Below are 18,118 nucleotides of genomic sequence, written 5' to 3'. Positions count from 1 at the left end.
TCTACAATAGATACTTCGATTTTAATATCCTCGTCTGGCCTAGCCATCGACTTGTTTCACTTGATTCAAAACCACATCGCGTACACGTGTACCATAGGATTCGATATTCATTATTTTAATAATACAAAGAGGTCTCCTGGTGAAGATTATTTGAAAATTAGACAATAACCGAGTTTCTTCAATCCTTCGGTATATCGCAATATTAAAGCTCCTCCACTGCATCCTATTCAATTTTATCATCTCATTTGCAAAATGCCCGGGATTTTCTCCACTCGATATTTCAGTTTATATATATGCGTCTGAGCTTCATCGATCTTTTCACTTTAATTAAAACAGCGTAGTGTTGCAACGCAATTTTATTATTCATATGTATATATAGTATATATATACGTATAGATGTTAGCCAATAGACGTTATTTTCGAAGATTAAAGGACTCCATTATTATTTCTCTGAATTTTTATCATTGTCGTAGGTCGGAAAATCTTTTCATCATTTTCCACGTGTAGTTATCGCTGACATCATTATATTCTCCCTTTTCAAGTCTTTCGCGTTACCCTGTGTCATTTATTTTCACATGAAAGGTCAATTTAATTATAACGCACACATTCAACGTGCTTGAATCTCGGTTGTCAAATGGTAGAGGTCGACTCTGTAATGACGTCAGCATTATGGTTATCTCGTTAAAACTATTCTGTTTAAATTCTACATGGAAAGAATATTCCTTCGTGGAAAGAAAAACAGATATTATCTTTTCTTTCGCGTATAAAACTTACCAAAGGATATTTTCCATTTTTATAAGCTCTCTCATTAATCGCTTTCAATTTGAAGATCTTCGGCTCTTATAAATTTTATTCTCTCTCAGAAAAAAAAAAAAAAAAACACTACTGGAGATAATACGTTTGTGAAAAATTCATCGTAAACGTGGGTCTTTCCAGTTTTCAATTTAACTGTAATTGGTAGGATTGGTAGGATTTATTAAAGTGGATAAATCGGATTTAATGGGCATTGAGAGGGAAATTTGTCATCGATTTTGCATACTTTGGAAAATGGCATAATAACAAATGGTACGAGAATCGCTCGTTTTCATCCGGCGTGATAGCAAATCTGCCGAACGTGAATGTGTTACTGAACTGCTGAGTACTTTATAGCTTATGACACACATAGCGTAGTTTGTTAAATTAAATGTGCCTATTGCCGACCGCAGAGGAGATTGCGTGTACTGTAGAAATTATATATATATGTATATATAGTTAATCGTGCAACACGCTATACTCTTGACTTTATCGAGGTAATTGTCTGTGTTCTTTTAGAATCACGTGTGAGTATCGATCTAAAAGCTACTGGTTACATAAATAATAATAAAGCTATTAGAAAAATCAACCTTACGCACCATAAATTATATTTTTATTGCTATAAAAATATTAATTCTACATGCAAAATTTTCGTCGATAGATTGTCTCTTGTTTCCTCAAAAGGACAGTTAACAATTTGAATTTTTTCTTCGAAAAATATAGAAATTTTATGGCAACGAAAAATGAATTGCATATTGCTGCGAAATTGACTTGGAAAAATGCGTTTATCAACCTCTGATCTATTACAAATTAGGTTTTTTTGCAATGAAAATATTAATTCTACAAATATCTGGTCAATGAACTGTCTTGTTTCCTCAAAAAAAAAAAAGTTAACAGTCTGAATTTTTTCTGCGAAAATTATAGAAATTGTATGACAATGAAAAACTAATTGCACATTGTTGCGAAATTGACTTGGAAAACTGCGTTTATCAACCTCTGCTCTATTACAAATTAGTTTTTTTTTGCAATGAAAATAGTCATCCCGAGAATTTCTTCGGAATGAGCAGCTTTGTTTCGTCAAAAGGAGCATTAATAGTCTAAAATTTTGTTGAAATTTTATCGCAGTGAAAAACTAGTTACACATTGTTGCGAAATTGACTCGGGGAGGTATGCGTATTTCGCGGAAAAAGGGAAAGGCTGCTTCATCACCATCGCGTTTCATTTGAGAAATAAAAGGGGAGTGGTACGAACAGGTAACGTCGAGCCACTTTCCGCTAGAAAAGCACAGGACACGAGTGAAATAGAGGAAAACCGAGCGTGTCCTTGTTCTCGATAAAAGCATCAACGATTAACCAAGGTAGATTGTGTAATTGTAAGTCGTTACATATCAACCCTAATTACACGAATTTGTCAAATATTTATTTTGGTATAACAAAAATCAGTATTTTTAAAACTTGGTACCAGAAAGAAGTGATAAACATCGAAATAAATCAGACGAAGGCTAAAATGTGAATGGATGCTGCATCGATAATTTAATTCATTATAAATGAACTTTGGACGATCCAGACCATTCGTACCAATAAAGAGTAAAGAATTATTTATGAAACATCAGGTAAGAAAGTGATTCGTGGCATTGGTTTTAATGCCAGTAGAAGAAGCTTGAATGCAAGCAGCACGTTTGCTTCTGGCCTCTTGGCTCTTAAACGCCGCCTCAACCTATAGAGATGAATGACCGAAGCCTGAAAGCGATAAGTGGAAGAAGGAAGGAAGGACCACACCTAGAAAGAGCCACACCTTGCTGAGTAATCAGAAAAGTGTACTGCCATTGTGAAATAAAGGTACGCCGCACCTATTTTCCCTCTATAGAATCGCACCAGGCAACCATTTACCTAACAAAAGCCCTTTCAACAATAAGTATTTCACATCCAATATATAGATTCATTCAAGCAAACAATAAAGTATCCAAATGCATAGACGATCTGGCGAGTGCCCTGGAGAAAAATTGCAAAACAGCGCCTGCTTAAAATAAATGTTTAGAAAAGCTCGCGAATATTCTTCATTCAAAATTAAAATGCAATTTACGTTTTAAGCTCTTACACCAAATTTCGTTTTAACAGGGTGTAATACGTTTTTGATGATACGGTTACATTTAGTAATAAAAACAGGAGAGTAGATAAGGGTATACTTTAACAGAGCCTCCATTTGCATAATAAAAACTAGTCAATTAAGGTATTATAATGTATTATAATAAGAAAATAGTTGCTTTATATAGAGCAAAGAAAAAAGACCCACTGTTCTTCTTACACACACAAAGAACAGACGTGAAAAATGTTTTTAGTACCTCGCTGGGGAAGCTGGCTATATATCCATATGTGCAATGTTGAATATTTTGTCAACTATCAAAATAACGATTTTTGTGAAACATGTTTAGGATTACTCCTCGTAAATCTATACAGGATATTTAAACTAGCAGAGGCACATGCAGGTATGTAGAGAATAATGAAAACAGTTTTAAGCCCTTGGGAGACATCGCTTCGTACGTGAGATTTTTTACGATCACACTTTTTTCACTGCAGTAGACACGAAGGTACATTAATACTCAGCACTTTATTACTTTGGTACCTCTATACCTTCTTCAGGATCATCCATTATAGCAGCATCTCGCACTCAAATTACTCTTAAAAATATATGGCATCGAAACGTACAGAAGTAGAGAAAGGAAGAAAAATATAGGGGGGATGAATTTATATAAATTACGATGAGTGATAAGGAAATTGGTTGTGGGTGTATAAATAAAGTATTGGGGGATTTTCATGAGTCATCAAACGTTGGCAGTGGAGAAACTCCTCGGGGAGAGAGCAGGAATTACGAGACCTTGAAGAGAGCCAGGATCATACATGGCTGCAGGGTGAATCCCAAGGATCCCTTCGAGGAAGATCTTTCCTCGGAGTAACCTTGGAGATTCCTCAGGGATTAGAGACTTGTATACTCTCTTGAAAGGGAGAGGGTGCTTTTTACATCGAACATGTTTTTGTACCTTGGACCGTTAACTCTTATTTCTGCAAATCTTAACCCTCCCCCTGCGAGCCACTTCTCTCGTATTTGCTCGAACTCCTTATTCGTCTTTCTCTCGACTTTGCGTCATTCTCTTTCATAAACTCAAACATTTCTCCTTAAATTTATTCCTACTTCTCTTCTTTATTTTTTCCTCTTCCTCCCTGTTTCTCTTTTTCCTTTTTTCCTCTTCTTTTTTGCAGTTTATTCTTCGCTTCCTTCTTCCTTTCACTTCTCATTTCTTTTCAACATATTTTTTCCTCGGCCATTTCATCGTCCTCTACCAACTTCGTAGACTTGCAAATTATTTCTTAATAAATTGGCGAGCCCTGCGAAAACGAAGTTAAAGCGTTGAAACGCAACCTTACAGCGAAACTTTTCCTCTGCTTTTTCTCTTCTACCTTTTTAAACAGACGTGCTTACAACCTAGCCTCCAGAAATTATTGCACATTACGATCTGGTATATCACTATCTCCAAACGCCCTCGATCACTCGAGAGTATTTTCGATGCAACTTTCGATTGTAGTCAACTAACTCAATTACGCTATTGAGATTTGGATTCAAAACTATATATATATATATATATATATAATTGTTGTAAGAGGCGATTTTCTCATCCTTAAATTTAACGAATTCCACGAAAACAAAGTTATCCACCTTGAATTCATTCCTCGCATTAATTTATATTTCATAATTTATCTCATTATTCACCAAGAAGATTAGTGAAATTAACTTCCACGGTTTATTCAATTTTATTTATTTAATGAGTTTCACAAACGATTCTAAGCCGCTAATAGCTTTGCAGTTCAGAGAACGAAGTCTTAATTTCTTTCCTTTTTTCAAGATCGCTGGACTTTCAAAAGAATCTCTTTTACAGTAGAAACGGTCGCTTTAGCTCCTCGAGTAAGGAAGACTACCGTTAGAAAGATAATAATTGTGTAACCATAATAGCAGTGACAAAAATGTGCTTCGTGCTTAACGATAGATTTAACGACACAATTGTTAAACTCGTAATTCAATGACTATAATGAATTCCTTCCTGAGACTTAAAATACTCAGCAATGATATAAAAAAATGAGTCAATAGAATTGATCAAAATCTGAAATAAATGACTATAAGAAACTGAGAAAAATGATTTATTCTTAACTATATAGAAAAAATGTTAAATTCTTTATTCAAGGTCACGCAAGGAAAATCTGTAAAAAGTAAAACGTTCAATTGTACAATAAAATTGGATATGACAGTGGAACGAGTCAAAGTTTGAAATAAATTACTAACGGATTCACAAAGAAGTTTGATACCGTTGACTATCGGACAATAGCTTAAAGTGGAGAGGGGGAAGGGGGTTTATCTGTTTTTCCTGGGGCGAGTTTAATTAGCTTTGAAATCGGGCAACATCGCCAGGCAAATGGTCCCCGCTTGGAATTTTATCCCGGAGTGCCATTAAGCACTCGATGTCCTAACGACAGTCCGTAATTAGAGGACCTCCACCCCCTCAACCCCTCCCGCTCCTCTCGTACCTTTTGCCCGTGTTACTCCCAGGCAACCTTATTTTTATCGTCGCCTTTCTGCTCTCCCTTTTCTCTGAAATGTGTCGGCGACGCTATCACCATTTTCCCGTCAATCCTCCTGACACCCACCCCCACCCCCTCTCTTCTAAAAGAGAAAAGCTGGATCCTGTTGCAAATAATGCAGCGTCGACGAAAAAAAAACAGAAATTAAATCCCCGTGAATATCTCATCCACTTAAATATGTCGGATAAGACTAAATTTTTCGGAAGAAAAATTGGAGTAGTAAGAGTCGAGGATTTCTCGTCCGACTTGTCCTCGAGTATTATCACTGGAGGAATATCGTCGAAGCTCTTGGAACGCTTCGAATTGAACGCGGGTTTAACGCGAATGTTAGTCGCGAGTTGGCGTGAAAAATAACTGGTGTGACGACGCAGAATGATGTTTCCGGGAAATATAAATTGTATATCTCGTAAAGTCCGAATATCTGGATGTGTGTTTTGTGTGTGTGTGTTTCCGAAGAACCCGCTGCTAGTTCCCACGTAGAGATGCACCCTGGCAAGGATATAGTAATACGAAGCCGACGACGAAGACGATGTTGTTATCACAAAGTACTGTCAGCTTGAACGAGCAACGCGAAAATTCAGTTCACGACACGGAATAGTATTTTATATCCCTCGAATGATGGATTATGCAGCCTGAGAAAGTTCGTTCTGTAGAAACCCAACTTTTAACCTGCAGTACTCCTCGAATTTACAGCTAATTCTCCTAAATAGATCACTCTGCTTTTTTGTATATTATATATATATATATATATATATATACTTTTTATTTTGTCGTGTATTCGTATATTTTAAATAAATAAATTTTTTTATTAATTACTCCTTTTTTTATACAATTATTGCAATAATCATTGAAGAATCTCATTTTGACTCTGAATCACAAAAGAAATCTCGATACCTTTTGACGCGAAGCTCGATAAATCGTGTGCATCGGTGAAGCTTGGCTCCCACATGTTTCTGATTGCACCGTAGATTATCGATACCCCCTTTCCGACATCCACATTGATTTCCTGCAGCTGGCAGATAGTATTTTCCATCCTCGCCAATTAACATTCACGCTTTACTGGAAAATCTCACCAGGCATTTTATACGATATTTCGATCCTCGTATTCATCGTATTCCAATAAAATTAAAATCAACCAAAAACCAGCCTCATTTTTACATAAATTCAAACTTCGCTCCATATATAGATATAGTCTCAGGACTGGATAGAATTTTTTTATAGAAAAATTTCTCTCGGATCGACATATCGGTCGAAAGACACTTTTAAGATCGATTTAAGACAGGAAATAGACCGAGGGAAGTTTGAAGGTTTTGTAAAATTCAGCAAAAGGGAAAAGGGTATTCTTTTTATATAGTATATTATTGTAGATGTGTACGTGTATAGAAAAGTTAAGTTTCTTCGGGTTGGCCAGTTTTGCATTCGTGGGGAAAGAAGAGAATTTTTATTAGCTACGAATCAGCCAGAGTTTCCTAAACGGTTTAACTAACACTCAGCTTGGCAGAGAAAAGCTTGATTTTTGAGCGTAGCCCGGCTGTATCTGCTCGCGTGAAGTTTCGAGACTTTTGTAAGTGCATTAACTTGGCAGCTCGTGGAGAATCTTACCCACACAGACACACTTCTCTTACACCTTGCATAAAATCCATTGAATTTTATATATATATATATATATATATAGAAATAAACTGGAGAAAAAAAAGTAATTATTTAAAATTTCTTTGCACAATTGCCACGTCCATAATTAACACGATTCTTCCCGAAAAAACGTGATGTTTTTCTATAATTTTCAACGAACAACTTTTGAATTTGAACGAAGCAAGAGTGTAGTTTATTAAAATATTTTGATTCGTCGAGGTTATTTGTGAAAATTTGGTATTTTTAATAAACTATATTCGACGACAGGGCGAAGTAATTCAATCGATATGCCAATTCAAGCTTTCTCCTGCTTCATTTACTCGCACTGTCAGCGATGAATAAAGTTTATAAACCGCATTGAGAGATCCGCGTGATTTTCTTAGCATCCGGAGTCCTAAAGAAAGCGCAGAAACTTTGACAAGCGCATTAACTTTGTGCAGTCTCGAAGTTTAGTCTCGCGAGATCCGTGGCCCATATATTGGAATGACTCAGTGAAATACATTTCTTTGAAACAGCGAAGGAATCAACGGAGAAAAATTTCCAGATAAATCATAAAAATCGAGAAACATGACTGAAGAGACCTCAAACTTGCAGCACGACAATTTGTCAAATGGGTCGATATAATCATGCATTTTTGTCATATATATATATATATATATATTAATTTAATTTTCTCTTATGTATATTAGTTATGCAATAAAAATTATTCTGTTTCTATAAAACTGGTACAAAAGACTCATTGAATATTTCTACAGTTTATTTTTTGATTCGTTTGAAATTCATTGTTTTTTTTTTTTTTTAATTTGTATTTACCTTGACCATCGCGTTACATTCATATCTCTATAGGTTATTATTGAAGATGGAAAGTTCATTAAACGGCTCTTCATCCGCAATTCGATGCGACAGTCCTCAACGGGGACATCGTAGGTTTGACGAGAATGCCGATATCTCGAGAACTATATTGAAACTTGGCACAGTGAGGGCTTCGCTTCAGTCGACGAGGGATCAGGGGAATATTCTCGAGTCACAGAACTATCGTTGAAATTACTACGAAACGTCCGGAATGATAATCCTGGTTAAATTTTAAGCTTGTATAAATTCTTAAAAACTTTAGCCAGAATTATAATTTATACGTGAGTGATTAAGCAGCTATCATATAATGTAACTATCTCTCGTTTCAACTTGGAAATTTAACGACAAAATTTTCCTTTGCTTTAATTTTCAAAGACTCAATTTTATTTTGCAGAAAACAATTAGTCAATTTTTTGGGAGTAAATTAATTTTTCCACTGATTAAAAAATATAAAGGGGTTGGAAATTTGCAAGGGTTCGATGTAGGAATTATTTTGATTTTTCACGAGGTTCGCTTTTAGCGATGCAATCTCCGTTTAGCTTCGGTAGGGATCGATGTATGACAGAGAGAAATAAATCGGCGCAGGGTTCAGAGAAGCGAAGAGCTATCGTTTATCAAGCATCTTCGGATATAAGCGCGTATACGTGGCGGTGAACTTGGAGACTCTGGCAATCCGGAAAAGCGTCAACGCCAGATGTTGCCAAGTCGAGGCGGCTTCTCGCGCGTTGCGAAATGCGTGAGTCGGAATGTCAATCGTGAAAAAGTTTAAAATCATGTCGAGCACGCTATAAGTATAGTCTGTAGAAGACCATAAAATCGTGAGATAATTATTATACTCCAAAAATTAAATCGAACAAAATCCGAGCTATCCAACAATAAAATATATGTTTACTTAAAAAAATTGCAAAGAAAATTATTGGTGACCTTGCAATTGTAATTTTGCAAAATTTGTTTAATTGACAACCATGAGTTTAATTAAAAAAAATTAATTATATTTTACAATGTAAAAAATATATAGTATAGAGGATTTTGCAGACATGCAAGGGGATGAATATACGCTATTGATTAATACATATATAATAGAGTTTGAATAAAAAATAACGTTACTTGGAATACATTGAAAGGATGTGATGGAACAAGTAGGGAGGGGGGAGAAAGCTGCAAGCTGGCGATGTCTGTTAAAGAGGTATATTCAGAACGATGGAAAGTAATATTTTGTAAATGAGCCGGTCGACGCGGTATAGGGTGTACGCGTAAAGTTGGAGTTGTACGTGGCAAACTGGATTTGCATTCACCGTGCGGATCTTGCTTATGTAAATACGAAGGATGAGAATATTCCGCGTAGCTCGCTCGAGTTAGCAACTTAAACGCGATAGTCGAAGGGTTTTGAAAGGGGCGTGCCTTTTAATTTAACTTGAGGGATATGTTAATCGACATTCCATTCCGCCAACGAAACTGAATTAAATCCAGCGAAAGACGTTTACCCGTTTAATTAGAGGACCGACGGATTTTAGCGTTTACAGCCTCGAACCTCCACTTACAACGCGAGTTTACAACGTCAACTTCTGCCACACCACATGCCAAACGCACCACTTCTCTTCGTCCCAAAGCTCCATCGATCAGATGTAATACGAATGTCAAATTACTATCAAACTACCTGATTCGACATCCGCGATGTTACATGCTTTACTCGTTGCTGGATGGAATTAATTTTACGCGATTGCAGCTTTTCAAGCAGATGTTTTATTGTTTGGTTTTCGTGTGTTTGCTGGAAAATATTTTTTTAGTGTAAATATGAGTTTTCAATTATTGTATATTTTTTATTAATTTTATGGGGGAATGTAGGTTTTTTAGTGAATCTTTTATTGATTCATTTTATATTGCACTGTAAGAAAATTTTTCTAGCGTAAATACGAATTTTTAATTGTTATCAAACCATTTCATTCGACGTCTGTTATATGCTACATAATTTTATAATTGTTATAAATAGAATTAATTTTATGTGTTTATAGCCTTTCAAGCAAATATTATTTGTTTCATTTTAATATACTGCAGAAAAATATTTTGTAACTTGAAGACAAATTTTAAACTACTGATAAACTACTTGATTCGAAATTAAAATTCATTTTACTCAATTGTAGTTTTTTTAGTAAATTTTATATATAATATTCCATTTCAATATACTGTGAGAGAATTTTGTGTAGTTTAAAGAGAAAATAAGAGCAAGTATAGAATTAATGATTCTAGATTAAGGTCTTTTTTCCTCATAAATTTGCAAGATCTTGGTGGATTAGCTCCGAAAGACGATATATGGAGCTTCCAATATTGTAGTAAGCATACTTTGATAAGATATAACATTATGCATGTGTACATATATAACTTGGATTACCAGTTCGTAGCAGGCTTGTGTAAATGATTTCACGCTGCCTACTTGGTGCTCGCTAAATAAACATGGCTGATGCATTCAGTGGGAGCAACTACTCGAAACGCACATCGGATATTCATATGAAATCAGTCTGACACACTGAATATCAAATCTAAATACGATTTCTTGCCAATAAATTCAATGGAAATCGATCTGGCCTGCTTTACGTTAATTTAAATTATTCCACTATCCATATTAATGAAACCTATAATCCATTACTTTATTTGCCCAATGATCATCCAATGATGAACATTTACTCATTTACGTTATTTTTAAATAAACGTCTTCGACCACATATATTATTGAAACTGTTTAATGCAGTAATTGCATATTAATATCCTGATATTACTAGTGAATGATTAATTATTTACTACTAAATATATGGACTTATTTAGTTTAATAGATTCAACCTGTGCCAGGGGGATTAGTTTCAAGGGGAGGAGGTAAATGTTAGACCAGACTAGAGAATTGAGAATATTCTAGAATTAGTTTCATGTTTACTCGATTCGTTTACTTTCCTAATGATGAACATTTACTCCTTTATATTATGTTTGAATAAAAGTCTTTGACCAGGTATATTACTGAAAGTGATTAATCAGTAATTACACGTTGGTATCCCAATATCACAAGTGAATGATTAATTATTTAGTATCGAACATGGATTTATTTAGTTTAATAGATTCAGTATGCCAGGACGATTACTTTCAAGGGGAGTAGGTTAACGTTAGGCCAGACAAGAGAATGGAAAATAATCTAGAATTATTTTCATGTTCTCAATCCATTCATTTCTTTTCCCAATAACGAACATTTACTCCTTTATATCATTTTAAAACAAAAGTCTTGAAAGTGATTAATTAGTAACACGTTGATATCCCAATATCACGCGAGTGAATGATTAATTATTCATTCCCAAACATGGACTTATTTAATTTAATAGATTCAGTCTGCCAGGAAGATTACTTTTAAGGGGAGTAGGTTAACGTTAGGCCAGACAAGAGAATGGAGAATAATCTAGAATTGGTTTCAGGGTTTGTTTTCCAGGATTACGTTTCGCGAACCGCTTTTCGTCGGTGGTCCAGGAAACACAACTGGCCTCGAGAAGCTTCCGGTTAGGAGCGGATTTAAAGGTTGTGTCCGGCATCTGGAAGCCAACGAGCACCACTATCGTTTCCCGCTGGCACCGCAAGGAGACGCGGCAAACGGCTTTGATGTCGGTGAGTGTACTTTCATAAAGGTTAACGATCCAACGTTCTCCTATTCAGACCTCCCCCCCCCCCCCACCCCCTCCTCATTCCTCTTCCTTCCTACTTCTTCCTTTCCCCTCGAGTCCCTCTCCTCACACCCAAATTTAATTGCTCCTAACAGCCCTAAACCACCATTTTGCAGCATTAACCGCGTTCTTTCTTATTTTATCCACTTTTATATATATATATATATATATATATATATATAGTTCTTTCGTTCTCTCTTTCTTTACCTTTTCACTCCGTCTCTCGTTTCCTTCACCCTGCACTATACCCTAACATCAAATATCTACGTGAAATTCAGAAATTTACTTTTAAGCAAGATTACCAATCGATTTGTAGAGAGAATTATTCCAAAAGAACTTTTATACAAAGATAAAACTCCAAAGCTGGATTGATGCCACTTTTTTCACTTTTTTAAGCACTAAGCACGCAGCTTAAAATCGCAAGCTTTTTCATTTCACGATGCAAAAGCTCGGTTTATTATTCCAAAGTAATTGGATAGCGTGAGAATTAATATGCATTTGGATATCCAGAATCCTAACGTAAAAAAAGAAACCGGAAATATAATCCTACATTCCAGGAACAGATTCCGGGAAGAGTTTTAATATTTTGCCAAGCAAGCATTTTGCAAGCTCGGCAGATTTCAGGATTAATATTTCGTATCGTATTTAATTACACAAGAATAAAAATATAACGAAGGAATACGAGAGAAATCTAATTGTAGCTACTTTGTACAGTTTCTCACAGTGGACTTAAATTGTAGAATTTTATATCTACAATTTTTAGTCCATATTTTTATCGCTTATAACAAAAGAATGACTATCTAAAATTTCATCGTTGGGTCTCAGTCTAGAATTTCATTATAATTTTCGGATGAAATTTCAACGCTCGCATTAGGAAAATGGAAAAATTCTGTATACACTACATTTCATGTTGAAATTTCATTTGAGAATGTCGAGACGAAATTTTATCATCCATTTTATTGATATGCTTTATCGTAAAATTTCATCGTTCAATATTTCACTGCGTACAGCTTCCCTACTCTCTCGACTGATGGTTCTTGATTAAAAATAACATTTAATCTATATTTTTAATACTTATGACTATATAGCTAGAATTTCATCGTAAGTTTCGTACACACTATGTTTCATCTCAAAATGTCATGACGCATTTTAATCGTCGATTATACTGATATGCTTTATCGTAAAATTTCACTGCGTATAGATTCTCTATTCTCTCAGCCGATATTTCTTAATTAAAAAAAATATTGAATTTACATATACATATATATATATATATTTACTGATTATGACTATAACTAGAAATTAATCGTAAGCTCTCAGTTTAGAATTTCATTAAAATCTCCAGAAAAAATTTTGAATGTTTTAATTAACAAAAGGGAAAAATCCTGTACACACTATATTTCATCTTAAAATTTCATTTGCGAATTTCATGATAGAATGCAATACTCGATTTTACTGATACGCTTTATCGTGAAATTTCATCGTTCAATTTCACTATGTGTATAGCTTCCCTACTCCTTAGCTGTTTCTCGATAAAAAAAGACGAAGAAAAAGAAGAAGAGAGGTATAATAAAATATAATTGCAAGCTAAATCGTAGAATCGGATTCCTCCAGTAGTAGTTCTATTGGCCGCACCAAGAGCAATAAAACGCCTGGTATTAGTCGTCAGAATCAGACGTCGGTTGTTCGCACGTATCGGAATTTCGTTTCTCTTTTATCTCCACAAGCTTGAGTGGAGATGCTGCTCTACGCTCCTGGAAAGTCCATTCGAACTTGAGTATCCTTCCAGAAATACCATCAAGTGCTCGATTACAGTTCATATTCTCAGATCTATAGTACACGAAGGATAAATAAGAAGGCTGTATTAAGTTTTCTCTGATGTGAGAAGCAATTTTATTGAAATTATAAATTATATTTCATAATAAAAAACAAAGTTTTAATTGTTCACAAAACTACTGCGTTGCAAATATTATCGATTTTTCCATATATCAATATGTCTGACTTGTCATTTATTTTTCTACTTGCCCAAACTTATCGCTATTACAAAGCCCATCGAAACACAAGGATTCTTACAGTGGGTACCGTTTTAAGGACTCGGTTTTTGGTCTGCATGCTCTTGCTTTTCAAGAGACTTCTTGCCAAAGAAGCGAAAGAACCATGTCAGCTCGAAATAGTAGTGGAGTTTCTTTAGCTTTGGATAAGAGAAAAAACGTGCAACCGTTATACACAAATACATCAAACAAACCCCAGAGCTTTTTACGTTAACAAGCAAATTCTACGGTTGTCAAGATGTGACAAATTTAGTGTCTTTGCTCAAGATTCGTCATACATAAATAATTGCAGTAGAGAATTAAGCGATTCAGCTTTATCTCTATTTTTGATAAGGTACCTTCCTCAAATATTTGAAGCTGCATATTTTCACAGAGAATACGCAGATTACGCATTGTAATCCCAGACGAGTTTTACGAGCTTTTGTCGAGCAATTCGTAATTTGTTGTCTTACAAAATGTTGGTGGTCGTTGTTTATTAAATTAGAAGAGTGCTGGCAGAGTACCAGGTCGCCGAATTAGCTCCCATATCTCTGAACGAACACACAACAGGTGTCACATGAATTTAGCTGGTAAAACCTCTAGCGAAACTCTTTCTCTCTCTCTCTCCCTCCCTCTTTCCCTCGATTTAGTACCGAATATCTTTTCGCTGCTCAGTCCCCCGAAGAACGATTTGCCGCAGGACGAAATTCGTTACGTCCTTATTGTTACGTTAGCTTTATTTTCACCTCGCCTAAGTCGATACTGCAGACTTTTACGTTTCATGGGCTTTATCGTCCGTTATAAAGCTTGCACTATATACACGTTACCTCGTTTCTACATTTGCCACCTGACGACTTGTTTATCGTCAAATAACAAATATATGTCCTTCCCAATAAAGGACTTGACCAACGATTGCTCCAACTTTAATGGCAGCTCTGCCATAGCTGCACGAAACTTCTGTAGAGAGAGAGAGAGAGAGAGACGTTGTACAGGGCGAGGCACTTAAGACTCTCCAGAGTTGGAATATAAAAATTCATTTATCGTCGTAACTGTAAAAAGTTAATTGCTGAAATATTCCTGTCATTTGTAATTTTTTAAATGATTTTCATTAATAATATTGATCAGTATCCCTTTTTTGTGTAAACACCTGAATGTAACGTGAGACGAGACGAATTTTCTAAAAAAAAAATCAGTAGTATAACTTGAGTTTAGACAGCCTCATAATTTTGAAATCTGCATAGGAGCATATTTATGCATATTTTTTCTTGTTTTCGATATATATGAATGAAGTTAGCAAATGATCGACGATTAATTACAAGCGAGCTGCAAAATTAATTGTGTACACCTGATGATCGGTATCCTGTAGCTGGATGTCGCGTCCAATTTCCAGACTCAGCCACAGGATTAGAGGATTTACAGGGAACGAAGGGATTACCGTCTAGAAAGTTCGCGCTAGGCCAATGATTTAATAATGATCGAAACAATTTTCTCTCGCGATGTTTTCATGGCCGACGCGTTATTTCCCATGCAGCAAAGACGCCTAAGTGTATTCCAAATCGCTCGAGTAAAGTTTTCCAATTTAGCCTGGGCGTTACATTTTCATGAAACTAACTCGCCATACACAGGTAAGAGTCAGCACACCGCAGGAGTCACGAGCTTCCAATATTTCCCTCGACTTTGCCACTCGAAATCTGCGTCTGGCCCGTTTCAGACTATTCTACTTAATATTATAGTTTCCCCATTACAATTCTCGCAGATTCAATCGTATCAATGAACTTTATTGTAAATTCAGTGGAAAAGAAAGGGAATATTGGAAAAGACGTGTAAAATACTGACACGAATTCTACCTTTGAGCTTGATAATGCTATAGAGCGTGTCTTTTGAAGCAGGAATTCTCAAAGCTCCTTTTGTCTTCCTGTCCCTTTCATCAGTTCTCACCTGCATAGGTCCTGGAATTCTTTGCGAAAACTACTCGAAAAGACAGCTTCTCTTCCATAGTTGGAACAATCAAATTGGTCAGTACCCATGTACCAGCAATCCCTGCTAGCTGGCTCCTTTATTTCTCGAGCAATCGCTCTGGAAAAAGTTTCAATTTGGCCAAAATAAAAGCTACCTTTCGAGCCAAACTCGCATTCCACTATGGTAACTTCCGGATGACGAACCTAATGCCACATAAAATCGATATAAACTAATACCTACCGCACGCTAACTTCTATTCCACTGTAATCCCTGCAGTTGGATAGAATTTATCCACAAACCAACGAATCCTTGATTTATTGTTTCCTACATATATATATATATATATATATATATATTGGATATTTATTTTTCTCACCGAGCATAATTTTTAAATGCAATTTTTCTCGCTAATTCTTCCTGTAAAAATTCCCCAAAGCCATGCTTTTTACGTCGCGAATAAACTCAAATTTCGTCGACTTAATAGCTCTCAGCTGAATTGACTTTGGGCTGTAAATATTTACAATGCTGCAAAGTGCTTTTTCCAGGCAGATCGCGGCTATTAGCTTTCATAAAAGAAAAGCTGGTCCGAAGAATGAGAGCTTGATATAATTACAAAGAATCAGTTAATAAATATACTTTCTTCGCGAGGCTCCTCCATCGATTACCAACAATTATCCTCGTTGAATAAACAGCTTTGGGCAAGAGCAGTCGATTAAATTTATCAACTAATTCATCATACATATATATGTTTAAAATTCAATGTAAAAAATATATTAAAAATAATTAAAGGAATAAAAAGCAGAAAAGTGGAAAAATCCATGTAACAATTTTCCGTGAAATTTCTAAAGATTCCTGAGAGAGAATACAGCTTGTAGGGGAGGTTTGAAATGAGACTCGATCGGTTTTCTAGCTGAATCGAAGTTTCTTGCGATATTTTTGTCTCGGGGAGAGGACAGTTTTATTGGTTGAGCGCTGTCGGCTTGGCTAGTGGAAGGAAACGACAGGATTTAATAAAAGCACTGATTTATTGTCATTTTAGAGGAATGCACGGCGGACAGGTGCAGCAAGGTGCCGTGTTCCCACGGCGGAAAGTGCCTCACAACTGGCGGCGACACAGCTGTCTGTCTCTGCCCCCTCGGATACACCGGTGATCTCTGCGAAACCAGAGTGGACCTTCAAGTAAGTACTGGCTTAAAAAAAAAACAAACATTCAAACCTACGCATATACAATACAGTTTTTTTATCGTAAAATCTCCAGCACTGCAGAACTTCTCAAGAATCATATAGTATTGGAATCATGAAACGCAAGGAAAATGAATAAAAATTGTTTAACTGTTTTTAAAAAAGAATAGAATTTTAAATATGGAAATACAGAACGTGATCTTTTTATAGAGTTTTTTTTTGAAAATTTAAATTTTTAATATATTATAAGCAAGTTTCAAAGAAGCTAGACGTTCGAGATAAAAAAGCGCGAGGACATTTTTCTTGATTTTCTTGCTTGTCAACTTGTATGAAATTCCTGTCATTGCTCGCCTGTACGTTGGGCGAGTCGTGCGAGCTCAAGGTGGATTTAAAACTAAGTATATATATAGCATGTCCCTATGCAGCCTTCGAGATAAAATCCTGTCTCGGAGTCCATCCCCCTCCCCTCCTTCCCATTCTTCTCCATTTTATATTCTTTTTTGGTCCATCTTCATGAAGCTTTCTCTGCAAGACCTGGCGAAGTTGCTAAGGAAAGAAAAAAGCACTATCAATGCTGTCCTTGACTCTTTCTACACCCCTATACTTTCTTGTCCACTGGTCGACTGTTATATGAAATGTAGAGGGTTCCATGAAATTCTTTTTAATATTTCAGTCCAGGAAACTCTAAGCCATGTCGCACCTATCAAACGAGAAAGCAAAGGACTCCCCCTCCCCCCTCCCCCCCCCCCCCGAGCTTAAATATCTATAATACAAAGTTCCAGCTGTTTTCAAAGTATGCAAACTATACAAACAATCCCTCTAATTTCGTCCATTTTCATAAAGCTTTCCATTGACCTGGCTAAAGTTGCAAAGGAGAGAAAAAGGCACTGTTAATGGAGTGCTTGACTCTTATCACTAGCCCTACCCCTGTTTATTCACTATTTTAAAATATTATAGAAAACCTATATAGCTAAACTTTTTTTTATATTTCAATCTACAGAAAATATCAACTATATCTTACTTATGGAACAGGGAAAATAAAGAACTCTGTCTCATACTTAAATATTTATGATAAAAAATTTCAGCTGTATTCAAAGTATGCAAACTATACAAACAATTCCTCTAATTTCGTCCATTTTCATAAAGCTTTCTATGGACCTGGCTAAAGTGCAAAGGAGAAAAAAAGGCAATGTTAATGGAGTCCTTGACTCTTATCACTATCCCTACCCCTTTTTATTCATTATTTTAAAATGTTATAGAAAAACCTAGCTGAAATTCTTTTTTATATTTCAGTTCAGAATTTTTTAAATGTATCACACTTAGCAAACAAAAAAATATATAGAATTCT

The 18,118-nt window shown here is 35.6% G+C and overlaps 1 protein-coding gene across 5 annotated transcripts in view; it reads left to right on the top strand.

The window, feature by feature from the left end:
• Positions 1-18,118, top strand: part of SP2353 (EGF like, fibronectin type III and laminin G domains protein pikachurin) — a 165,595-nt gene that overhangs the window by 130,480 nt on the left and 16,997 nt on the right. For all 5 annotated transcript variants that reach the window (XM_066743189.1, XM_066743196.1, XM_066743205.1 and 2 more), the window contains 2 exons: positions 11,357-11,543; positions 16,628-16,767. In XM_066743189.1, coding sequence (XP_066599286.1) covers positions 11,357-11,543; positions 16,628-16,767 — 327 coding nt within the window. The remainder of the gene's footprint in view (positions 1-11,356; positions 11,544-16,627; positions 16,768-18,118) is intronic.

The sequence above is a fragment of the Prorops nasuta genome, unplaced genomic scaffold, assembly GCF_024137725.1.
Source record: "Prorops nasuta isolate Cenicafe-Biocafe unplaced genomic scaffold, Cenicafe_Pnas_1.2 PNAS00002, whole genome shotgun sequence".
In the NCBI taxonomy this organism is placed as follows: domain Eukaryota; kingdom Metazoa; phylum Arthropoda; class Insecta; order Hymenoptera; family Bethylidae; genus Prorops; species Prorops nasuta.
Note: the sequence above shows the minus strand (reverse complement) of the source record. Positions and strands in the feature narration are given on the sequence as shown.